At 48.1% G+C, this 12325-nt stretch overlaps 1 protein-coding gene across 6 annotated transcripts in view; it reads right to left on the bottom strand.

Annotated features, from left to right (window-relative positions):
- GLYR1 (glyoxylate reductase 1 homolog) overlaps positions 1-12325 on the bottom strand; it is a 45631-nt gene that overhangs the window by 10687 nt on the left and 22619 nt on the right. For 3 of the 6 annotated variants that reach the window (XR_004443034.1, XM_033235831.1, XM_033235833.1), the window contains 4 exons: positions 11700-11750; positions 11536-11609; positions 5781-5880; positions 454-564 (listed from right to left, as the gene is read on the bottom strand). Coding sequence is in view for 4 of the 6 variants with exons in the window: in XM_033235831.1 (XP_033091722.1) it covers positions 454-564; positions 5781-5880; positions 11536-11609; positions 11700-11750 (336 nt within the window). In the remaining 2 variants the exon portion in view is untranslated. The remainder of the gene's footprint in view (positions 1-453; positions 565-5780; positions 5881-11535; positions 11610-11699; positions 11751-12325) is intronic. The other 3 variants (XR_004443035.1, XM_033235832.1, XM_033235834.1) reach the window with 1 other exon arrangement.

Raw genomic sequence — 12325 nt, 5'->3', positions numbered from 1 at the left:
AAAAGAATGGTTTATTTATTTTGGGGGCTTCTTTGGATTTACTTGGATTAGGCTAGTCACCAGTTTAACAAGATGACTACTGCACTTGAACTTGTAAAATACACAAATACAGCAACAGCTAAACATAGAAACCTGGCACCTGGACCAAAGGCACACTCAGCCCCACAGCTTCCAGCTCAACAAGAACACATGAAGCCTGTTCAAGACGAATTTCAGCACAGACTCCAAGGGCCCTAGGAAAACCCAAAGAAAGGGTTCATTCTTTGATCTGAATTAAAGGAAGTCTGTATTCAATGAATGCAAACACCCTTCACAATGGGAGATGGCCCTTGATGGGAAATTCAGCCCCCCACACGTGGACACTCACTTGGTGCGCAGGGGAAGAGGGGAGGAGGCCAGCCAGCAATCCCGGCTGGGACCCGGAGGCGCTGAGGGGAGGGAGGGGGTCCTTACGTCCTTGGCCGCCTTGGGATCCGACACGCAGGCGAAAGTGATGTCGCAGGTTGAGACGACTTCAGCGGGGGTTCTTCCCAGACGGGCCCCCTCCTGGATGAACAAATCACACTGCAAAAGTCACAGATCCTAACGTGAGCTGAAGGCAGTGCACAACAAACATGCCAGCCAGGCCAGAGAAGCGCTGACCAGGCCTCCTGGCAGGCCTCCCAAGGCAGCAGGCTGAGGCCGGGAGCCTGGGTCATGGAGACAGGAGCCCAGCTTTTCAGGAAGTGCATGGGGTCTTTCACCAGCCGTCTTCAGTTTTTGCATGGCAGGTGCCTAGGACGATGAACTACTTCTCAAGTGTCTGCTGAAGGTGTGCGGGTTCAAGAACGGGATGTGAGCAGTACCTGCCCCGAGCCCCTGCTGTGCTGTTCTGGCTGTGGCCTTGAGCTATCAACACTTTGCTGGGAACGTGGGGCTGTGGCTGGGACCCTTCTGCCTGGTGGCCATTACTTTTCGGGAGTTTCTCAACACTGTTGTCAGGTTAATAAGACTTCTGGAAGTGCCTAAAAGCACTAACATTTTGGCTTTTTTTTTTTTTTTTTTTTGAGACAAGGTTTTGCTCTGTCACCCACGCTGGAGCACAGTGGTGCAATCATGGCTTGTTGCAGCCTCAACCTCCTGGACTCAAGTGATCCTCCTGCCTAAGCCTCCTGAATAGGTGGGACTACAGGTGCATGCCCCATGCTTGATTTTCTTCTTCTTCTTTTTTTTTTTTGTAGACACAGGGTTTCACCATGTTGCCTGGCTGGATGGGCCTACTATTTTATATCAAACTTTTAATAATTTTTATGATTCACATTTATCTATATTGTTATCTTTCATAATTCTGGCATAATTATGGTTTATAGTGGTTGACTGCAGAACACTTCACTGAGAGACATACTGTGATTTACCTAATGGCTCACCTGCAGTTTGACACTTAGCCCGCTTTCAATTGTAAAGTGATATCAACAAACACCTTTATGTATAAAATTTTTCCATGTTTTAAATTTAGGTCTCCACAAGTAAAATAAAACAGGTTCTATAACAGTTTTAAGGCTCTTAACAAATGTAGACAGATGATTTCCCAATTAGACGACGTCACTTCATAAAAAGCACCAACAAGCTCTATTATGCCAGTGCTGAGTGTGCAATTTAAAAACTACAAATAAGTGCCCATAAATATATGTAAAATTCTTCCTACTTGATCATTTAACCATTCAAAAAAGGCAACTTTTTGTTTGATATATTTTAATTACTCCTGATTACTGAACCTTTTTTATGTCTTTGTTTCCTCTTTTGTGAGCAATTTTTTTGTCTTTTTTTTTTTCTGAGACAGCGTCTTGCTGCTGCCTACGTGGGATTGTAGTGGTATGATAGCAGCTCACTGCAGCCTCTACCTCCTGGGCCCAAGAGATCTTCCGGCCTCAGCCTCCCAAGCAGCTGGGACTTTAGGCAGGTGCCAGCTCACTCGGCTAATATTTTATTTTTTGTAGAGACAGAGTCTCACTATGTTGTTCAGGCTGGTCTCAAATTCCTGGACTCAAGCAATCCTCTTCCCTCAGCCTCCCAAGGTGCTAGGATTATAGGTGTGAGCCTATTCTCACATCTAAAATTAGGAGCACCCTGCTAATTTTTTTGGTCTTAATTATCAAACTATGTATTTAATAAAATCAACATACTACCCTTCTATCGTATTTGCTACAAGTACTTCTAGTTGGTAGTCCTTTCAATTTTGTTTATTTTTTGTTGTTGAGGAGTATTATCAAAAAAAAAATCAACTGATCTTCTTGTGTGATTTTTATTGTTTCTAGATTACAAAGATCTATGTTAATATTTATTTTCTTCTGGTTTTCTTTTAAAAAATTAATTCTGGGCCAGGCACAGTGGCTCATGCTTATAATCCCAGCACTTTGGGAGGCCGAGGCGGGCAGATTACCTGAGGTCAGAAGTTTGAGACCAGCCTGGCTAACATGGTGAAACCCCGTCTCCACCAAAAAAAACCAAAAAATTAGCTGGGTGTGGTGGTACACGCCTGTAATCCCAGCTACTGGGGAGGCTGAGGCAGGAGAATCACTTGAACCAGGGAGGCGGAGGTTGCAGTGAGCTGGGACTGTGCCATTTTTTTTTTTTTGGAGACAGAGTCTTGCTCTGTCACCAGGCTGGAGTGCAGTGGCACGATCTCAGCTCAATGCAACCTCCACCTCCCGTGTTCAAGCAATTTTCCTGCCTCAGCCTCCTGAGTAGCTGGGACTACAGTTGTGTGCCACCACACCCAGCTAATTTTTGTATTTTCAGTAGAGACAGGATTTCACCATGTTGGCTAGGATGGTCTTGATCTCCTGACCTTGTGATCCGTCCGCCTTGGCCTCCCAAAGTGCTGAGATTACAGGTTTAAGACACCGTGCCTGGCCGAGATTGTGCCATTGCACTTCAGCTTGGGCAATAAGAGCGAAACTCTTGTCTCAAAAAAAAAAAAAATAATTCTGTAGTTAACTTGGGATATATTAGTATGTGGTAGGAAGTAGGATCAGTATTTTCCCAAACTTCTAATTAGTTGTTCAGAATCAAACTCACTGACCAGCCCTTTATTATGTCTCACTGATCAGAGGCTGTCCCAGGCTGCCCAGTCCTCGCAGACCCTGGTGCTGCCTGCGGCCTTTTAGTGTCATAGCTTTACATCATGTCATCACCTTTGCTTGGGAGGGTCCTCCTCATTACTCTCTTTTCTGAACATCCAAACTATGTTTCTTGCTACTCTAAGAGAACCAGTGAATCATTTTTACCAAAAGCCTTTTAAAAATTCCATGGGAATATCATAGGATCAAATGGCTTTTTAAAGATAGTCTTTACCAAATATGTACTCCAGATTTCCTGGTTACCCTACCCTCTGGCAGTAGCAGGGTCTCAGAAGGATATCGTAATCTCGAAATACCCTGCCAATGGGGCCTTTGAGATCCCACTCCTGACAGGTCCTCATAGTGCCAACCAAATGCCCAGCACCTGAAGCCCAAGTATCTGAGTGTGTCCTTAGTGCCTGTCTCCTCTAGACCCCTTCACCTCTCTAACCACTTCCCTGTTATTCTTGAAAAGAACGTCATTCCAGTGAGGTGAATTTTTACTTTAAGAATATTTTGCCGGGCGCGGTGGCTCAAGCCTGTAATCCCAGCACTTTCGGAGGCCGAGACGGGCGGATCACAAGGTCAGGAGATCAAGACCACCCTGGCTAATACGGTGAAACCCCGTCTCTACTAAAGAATACAAAAAACTAGCCGGGTGACGAGGCGGGCGCCTGTAGTCCCAGCTACTCGGGAGGCTGAGGCAGGAGAATGGCGTGAACGCGGGAGGCGGAGCTTGCAGTGAGCTGAGATCCGGCCACTGCACTCCAGCCCCGGCGACAGAGCAAGACTCCGTCTCAAAAAAAAAAAAAAAAAAAAGAGTGAGACCAAAAAAAAAAAAAAAAAAAAAAAAAGAGTTTGAGACCAGTCTGGCCAACATGGTGAAAACCATCTCTACTAAAAATATAAAAATTAGCTGGTTGTGGTGGTGGGTGCCTGTAATCCCAGCTACTTAGGAGGCTGAGGCAGGAGGACTGCTTGAACCCGGGTGGCAGAGGCTGCAGTGAGCTGAGATCACACCACTGCACTCCAGCCTGGGCAACAGAGCAAGACTGTCTCAAAAAAAAAAAAAAAATATATATATATATATGTGTGTAAAAAAAAAAAAAATATATATATAGATATATATTTTTTTTAATAGAAATTGAGATGGGGTCTTGCCATGTTGCCCAGGCTGGTCTCTAACTCATAAGTGCAAGTGATCCCCCTGCCTTGGCCCCCCAAAATGCTGAGATTACATGTATGAGCCACCACACCTGGCCATCTTAAGAGGTTGGAAGGTTTTAGTCTCTCTTCCTTTGTTCCATTCAAGAGTACAGTGCTTTAGTTTTCTGTTTTCAAGCCATGGCTTTTCATCTTTTCTCAGAGGAGAACTTGGAGGGAGCCGTTGCCTCTCTCCATTATAAAAAGTGATCATTCAGGAGCCGCTGCCTCTCTCCATTATAAAAAGTGATCATTCATGGATTTGGAATTCCATCTCTGGGCATACAGACCTTTTGAAGCCATGGACCACCACCTCAGGTTGAGAATTTCTTTTTTTTTTTTTTTTTTGAGGCGGAGTCTCGCTCTGTCGCCCAGGCTGGAGTGCTGTGGCCGGATCTCAGCTCACTGCAAGCTCCGCCTCCCGGGTTTACGCCATTCTCCTGCCTCAGCCTCCTGGGTAGCTGGGACTACAGGCGCCCGCCACCTCGCCCGGCTAGATTTGTGTATTTTTTAGTAGAGACGGGGTTTCACCGTGTTAGCCGGGATGATCTCGATCTCCTGACCTCGTGATCCGCCCGTCTCGGCCTCCCAAAGTGCTGGGATTACAGGCTTGAGCCACCGTGCCCGGCCGAGGCTATTTAAATTTTAATTTAAATGAAATAAAAATTCAATTCTTCAGCTGTACTAGACAACTTCATGTTGTCAATGTTTAATACCCTCGTGTGCATAGACAGTGGTTACTGCACTGGACGGCACGGATACGAAACACTGCTATCACTGCACAATGCTCCAGTGCGCAGAACACCATGCAGCCGCTACAAAGAACGAAGGGGATCTATCCACAGGCTCCGTGTGAATGACACTCACTGTATGTCTGTATGTTCACACAGACATGGAAACAAGAATGTAAAACCTAACACAAGCTATGTTAGGTAACAGCAGAGGGGGGATTTTCCCTTCATTTTTTACTCCCTGGGTGTTTTTAAATGTTTAGTTTTTATTTATTACTAATTTATTGTTTTGAGACGGAGTCTTGCCCTGTCACCCAGGCTGGAGTACAGTGGCACGATCTCGGCTCACTGTAAGCTCCACCTCCTGGGTTCATGACATTCTCCTGCCTCAGACTCCGGAGCAGAAGGGACTACAGGTGCCTGCCACCATGCCTGGCTTTTTGTATTTTTAGTAGAGACAGGGTTTCACCATGTTAGCCAGAATGGTCTCGATCTCCTGACCTTGTGATCCACCCGCCTCAGCCTCCCAAAGTGCTGGAATTACAGGCGTGAGCCACTGCGCCCAACAAATGTTTAGTTTTTATAAATAACATCCTAAGTTTTGGCATCTATATCTCTACCTGCCTGGAGTAAAAGCTTGGCTTCTATTCTACTGCATGCAGAACGCTGAGACAACAGGGGGAGATGTCCACCCTTAGGGTTACCCCAGACTCCCCCAACCCAACAGGCACCACCCCGGAATGCTTACTTTCTCTGCAGTGCGGTTCCAGACAGTCACTGTGTGACCCATTTTTAGCAAGTTGGAGACGATTCCACTTCCCATGAGACCAAGGCCCAAAAATCCTATCCTGAAACAGACAGAGACTGTTGAGGTCAGGGTGGAGCGGGAGGGTCAAGGTGATGATGAGTCCATGCAGCACAAGGCTTAGGGTGGGGAAGTCAGACCACCAGAATCCGCAGTGTGCCAATCTACCTGCAGAGTCAGGGGCTTCATGCACATGGGTCTTTTCCTATGCCATGGTCTAAAGGTGTCCCAGGATGTAAACAGGCGTTCTGAAACCCCTGATTGTCACAGAAAAAAGTATGGTGTGTATGGTTCAGGGCCAGTCTCCCAGGGTAAAGTCCCCTTGTTGCCTTTTTTTTTTTTGAGACAGCCTCGCTCTGTTCCAGGCTGGAGTGCAGTGGCACAAACTCGGCTCACTGCAACCCCTGCCTCCTGGGTTCAAACGATTCTCCTGCCTCAGCTTTCCGAGTAGCTGGAATTACAGGCGTGCGCCACCATCCCCGGTTTATTTCTGTATTTTTAGTAGAGACAGGGTTTCACTATGTTGAACTCCTGACCTCGTGACCTGCCCGCCTCGGCCTCTCAAAGTGCTGGGATTACAGGCGTGAGCCACCGGGTTCGCCCGGCCTCTTGTGGCTTTGATGGAGGCTTTGAGCTCACAGTGCCGTAATAGTAAGAGATCAGACATCTGTCTTTGGCCCTTGAAGTGGCTTCCCAATCAGCCATCTTGAGCACTAGGTTTTTGATACCACTTTACTTTTTTTTTAATTGTTATTTTTTGAGATGCAATCTCACTCTGTTGCCCAGGCTGGAGTGCAGTGGTGCGATCTCGGCTCACTGCAACCTCCACCGTCTCTTGAGTTCAAGCGATTATCCTGCCTCAGCCTCCCGAGTAGTTAGGATTATAGGCATCTGCCACTGCACCCGACTAATTTTGTGTGTGTGTGTGTTTTAGTAGAGATGGGGTTTCACCATCTTGGCCAGGCTGGTCTTGAACTCCTGACCTCGTGATCCACCCGCCTCTGCCTCTCAAAGTGCTGGGATGACAGGTGTGAGCCACCAGGCCCGGCCTCATACTTTATTTATTTTTTCAGATAGCGTGTTGTTCTGTTGCCCAGGCTGCAGTGCAGTGGTGCAATCACGGCTCACTGCAGCCTCGACCTCCTGGGCTCAAGCAATCCTTCCCCCTCAGCCTCCTGGGTAGCTGAGACTACAGGCATGTGTCACCACACCTAATTTTTTGTGGAGATGGGCTTTTGCCATGTTACCCAGGCTGGTCTTGGACTCCTGGGCTTAAGGGATCCGCCTACCTCAGCCTTACAAAGTGCTGGGGTTGCAGGTGTGAGCCACTGTACCCGGCCCTGGATACTTCTAACAGGATCCACCACAAGTCACTGAAGCACTGTGTTTAGAGCCAGGCAACTTCCTTGACTGCATGAACCAGGATAGCAATTTTCACCTCTCTTTCCCAACTTCAATTCTCTACCCACACCCTACCTTTCCAGTCTTCCTGTTATCAACAGAGTGGGCCTTGCCTCGCCTCTCCAAAGCTAAGTCCTTCACCTGAGCTAGGAACCCAATCTGTCCCAGTCCACAAACCCCTCTCCCTATGCCTGCCTTCCCCCAAACCTCTCACCACTCCCCCAGCCCTTCCTTCCACAGGTCCTTCCCGATCCTTGTGACAGAAGCACTCCTTGGCCAGTCTCCTCCACACACATTCACATACTCTGCCTACTCCTTCCTGCAACCCTGAGAGCTGGGGGCTGGCCGCCACTACTGCTATTTCAATACGCTTTTTTTTTTTTTTTTTTTTGAGACGGAGTCTCGCTCTGTCGCACGGGCTGGAGTGCAGTGGCCGGATCTCAGCTCACTGCAAGCTCCGCCTCCCGGGTTTACACCATTCTCCTGCCTCAGCCTCTGGAGTAGCTGGGACTACAGGTGCCCGCCACTTCGCCCGGCTAGTTTTTTGTATTTTTTAGTAGAGACGATATTTCACAGTGTTAGCCAGGATGGTCTCCATCTCCTGACCTCGTGATCCGCCTTTTTACAGGTGACTTTTAGCTTGCCCAAGTGTCTTTTCTTGGTTCTTATACTTCTTTACCTCTCTTTGCATATGACAATGGTGCTAAAGAATGCCTGTTTCCTCATTTCTCATCATATCATGTTCTTGTTTTCTAGTTTTTAATTTTCATTTATTTATTTAAAAAGAGAAATGTGGGGGGTCTTGCTATGTTGGCCAGGTTGGTCTCGAACTTTTGGTATCAAGCAATCCTCTCACCTCAGCCTCCCAAAGTGCTAGGATTATGGGCGTGAGCCACTGCGCCCAACCTCTTCTTTTTTTGGAGACAGCATTTTGCTGTCTCCCAGGCTGGAGTGCAGTGGTGTGATCACAGCTTACCGCAGCCTCAAAGTCCTGGGCTCAAGTGATCCTTCCACCTCAGTCCACCTGAGCAGCTAGGACTGTAGGTGTGTGCCACCATGCCTGGCTAAGTATTAAAACTTTTTGTAGAGATGGGGTCTTGCTGTATTTCCTAGGCTGGTCATGAACTCCTGGCCTCAAGGGATCCCTCTGCTTTGGTCTCTCCAAGTGTGGGGATTACAAGGATGAGCTACTGCGCTTGACCATGTTTTCCATTCAGGCTTTCTCTGAGTGCTGGATGTCCCCTGCAGCTCCTCCACTTTGACCCCTATTCTTTCCATAGTTTTGGTCTTCTGGAACCATCTCTACAAATGGGCCCCTAATCTCTGCTGGAATATCAGCTGCTCACATTCTCCCTGTCCCAGCCTGTATTAAGTAATTTGAATCACATGTTGAAAAAGGAACCCACCACCTTTCTCACCAAAACAGACCTCCTTGCTAACTGCTTCAAGTTGCAACTTAAAAATAAGGAGGTATCTTTTTGTCACTCATTATTTGGTTAGTGCAATATTCCCCCATGATTCTAAATTATGACAGGTGAATTCCCTTTCCTTTCATGGTGTTCTAGGAAGTCCAGTAGACCCGGGATGAAGTTTCTGGATTTTTCTTTTTTTAGACAGAGTCTCGTTCTGTTGCCCAGGCTGGACTGCAGTGGTGCGATCTCGGCTCACTGCAACCTCCACCTCCCGGGTTCAAGCGATTCTCTCGCCTCACCCTCCCAAATAGCTGGGATTAAAGGCACCTGCTAACATGCCCGGCTAATTTTTGTAGAGACGGGGTTTCACCATGTTAGCCAGGCTGGTCTTGAATTGCTGACCTCAGGTGATTCGCCCACCTTGGCCTCCCAAAGTGCTGGGAGTCAAATAGCCGTGAGCCACCATGCCTGGTCAAGGTTCTGGATTTTTAAGATGGCAACTGACAGTACTTCACACTGTATCTCAGATAAGATGGAAAAGTGGATTAAGGTGGGTTCAGTAACAACAAAACTGGCTGGTTTTGATGCTGCCTTCATACTCTTTACTACAAGTTTGACTAATGGGCCAATAAATGTGTTGGGTAAAAACATCAGGACTCTGTCCTCAGCCCCATCCTGGTCATATTTTTATTATTATTTAACACAATCCTCCTCCCCCTTTGTTTTGTTTTGTTTTGTTTTTTGAGACGGAGTCTTGCTTTGTCACCCAGGCTGGAGTGCAGTGGCCGCATCTCAGCTCACTGCAAGCTCCGCCTCCTGGGTTTACGCCATTCTCCTGCCTCAGCCTCCCGAGTAGCTGGGACTACAGGCGCCCGCCACCTCGCCCGGCTAGTTTTGTGTATTTTTTTTTTTTTTTAGTAGAGACGGGGTTTCACCGTGTGAGCCAGGATGGTCTTGATCTCCTGACCTCGTGATCTGCTAGTCTCGGCCTCCCAAAGTGCTGGGATTACAGGCTTGAGCCACCGCGCCCGGCCCCTCCTCCCCCTTTGTTTGCACCTAATATACCCTCATCTCCTCCACTCTACAGAGGCAAGTTCACCAAAAATAACTGGTAGAATTAGTGATTTCGACAGTACAAAAACGTCAAGTAAAAGATGCACTGTTTTTAGTCTGGGGAAGACCATGTGAAAGGTACAAACTGGAAACTGACTGACGTCAGCTAACTTGCTCCAGAGAACATGTTTTCTTTTTTTTGAGACGGAGTCTTGCTCTGTCGCCCGGGCTGGAGTGCAGTGGCCAGATCTCAGCTCACTGCAAGCTCCGCCTCCCGGGTTTTACGCCATTCTCCTGCCTCCAGAGTAGCTGGGACTACAGGCGCCCGCCACCTCGCCCGGGTAGGTTTTTGTTTTTGTATTTTTACAAAACAAAAGACGGGGTTTTTTGTAGAGTAGAGACGGGGTTTCACCGTGTTAGCCAGCATGGTCTCGATCTCCTGACCTCGTGATCCACCCGTCTCGGCCTCCCAAAGTGCTGGGATTACAGGTTTGAGCCACCGCGCCCGGCCGAGAACATGTTTTCTCAGAAAAGATATCTTTTTGCCAACAAGACTCTGTGGAGGACACAGGCCTACAGAGCAGGCACAGAGGCAAGGCTGGGTGCAAGTTGGGTCTGGGAGCATGTCCAGGATCACTCCACCCACACTGGGCAGGGCGCAGGACAGCCAGCAGGTGCCCAGTGAGGACCCCTAAGCACCTTCATCTCTCTTCCCCTACCTGCCCCAACATGGCCAATTTTGGGGCTTCATCATGATTCTACTCAGCCAGTGGTTCTCACAGTGTAGCTCTGACCAGCAGCAGCGGTACACCTGGGAACTGGTTAAAAATACAAATTCTTGGGCCCCACCCGGACATACTGACTGAGAAGCCACCTTCCAGGTGACTCTGAGGCACAGGAAAGTCTGAGAACCAGTGAGCCAAGTGCTCCTTGCTCCTGAGTTCTGCAGCCAAAAAAATCCCTCAGCTTATGCCCAAGAGAAACCTGACCATAGATTTATACAGCTTCTGACTCCTATGAGTCAAACTGCTCCTACCATTATCAACAAAAGTGACAACGTCCCCCGCCCTTTCCATTCAACGCCGGCAATGGCTGGGACACAACCCTTAAAGAACCCCCCTGGGGCCGGGCGCGGTGGCTCACGCCTGTAATCCCAGCACTTTGGGAGGCCGAGGCGGGCGGATCACAAGGTCAAGAGATCGAGAACACGGTGAAACCCCATCTCTACTAAAAATACAAAAAATTAGCTGGGTGCGGTGGCGGGCGCCTGTAGTCCCAGCTACTAGGGAGGCTGAGGCAGGAGAATGGCGTGAACCCAGGAGGCGGAGCTTGCAGTGAGCCGAGATTGCGCCACTGTACTCCAGCCTGGTGGACACAGTGAGACTCCGTCTCAAAAAAAAAAAAAAAATAAGGCCGGGCGCGGTGGCTCAAGCCTGTAATCCCAGCACTTTGGGAGGCCGAGACGGGCGGATCACAAGGTCAGGAGATCGAGACCATCCTGGCTAACATGGTGAAACCCCGTCTCTACTAAAAATACAAAAAACTAGCTGGGCGAGGTGGTGGACGCCTGTAGTCCCAGCTACTCGGGAGGCTGAGGCAGGAGAATGGCGTGAACCTGGGAGGCGGAGCTTGCAGTGAGCTGAGATCCGGCCACTGCACTCCAGCCTGGGCGACAGAGCAAGACTCCGTCTCAAAAAAAAAAAAATAAAATAAAATAAATAAAATAAAATAAAATAAATAAAATAAATAAAAAAAAAGAACCCCCTGGGATCAACTTCCCCCACCCTCAGCAGAACCAGAGCCACTGGAGGCCTTTTCATCAAAGGTCCTACTTTTTGTCTGTGGGTGTGATGCTGCCATTCACGGCTGTGCTGTCAGCTGCCTGGATGGAGGTGGAGCCAGTTTCCTACGGACAGGAAGCACATCAACAAGTCAGTCTGCCTGCAGTTTAGGACCCAGGTGAAAATTAAAATGGGGAGGCATGGAGCCTACGTACCTCTTCACATATTTTCAACTTCTTAGTGATTGCCTGGTAACAGACAGCTGGCTAATGAAGGAGGAGGAAAGACACTACTTATTCAACTGCAGGCTTAACCAGTCTTCATAATAATCCCCTCAAAGGTTAGACCCAAAGTGCGAAGTTAACATCAAATATTTGTTTTATACTTAAGTGAACTCCAAATTTTACACCAGAAAGTTCATACACATTACCTCATTCAAGTCCCCATGCAATTCTGCGAGGTCTTTTTGCTGACCATGGTGTTGAGAATAAGAGTCATAAGCTTGGAACCCACATCTATCCAACTCCAAAGCCACAAACTCTCATGAGAACCTAGCATGGCTCAGTCTACCCCATAACCTTGCAGACCTTGGGAGAGCTTCGCTCTGCATCCGCAGGACTTGGAGACTGTCTCTTGGAGTGAGCTTCAAGATGTGTCTGCCATGCAGTTTCACGGGGGGCTGACAGCTTACCATGTTTGCTTTCTGCCCTCAACTCTAAAGATCACTGTGAAAGTCTCAACTGCACTGCTGGCTGAGTTTTAAATGCTCTTTTTGGGACATCTATCTATCTATCTATCTATCTGAGATGGAGTCTCGCTCTGTTGTCCAGGATGGAGTGCA

Source organism: Trachypithecus francoisi, unplaced genomic scaffold (genome assembly GCF_009764315.1).
Source record: "Trachypithecus francoisi isolate TF-2019V2 unplaced genomic scaffold, Tfra_2.0 Lachesis_group15, whole genome shotgun sequence".
NCBI lineage: Eukaryota > Metazoa > Chordata > Mammalia > Primates > Cercopithecidae > Trachypithecus > Trachypithecus francoisi.
The sequence above is the reverse complement of the archived record's forward strand: the minus strand, read 5'-3'. Positions and strand labels throughout refer to the sequence as shown.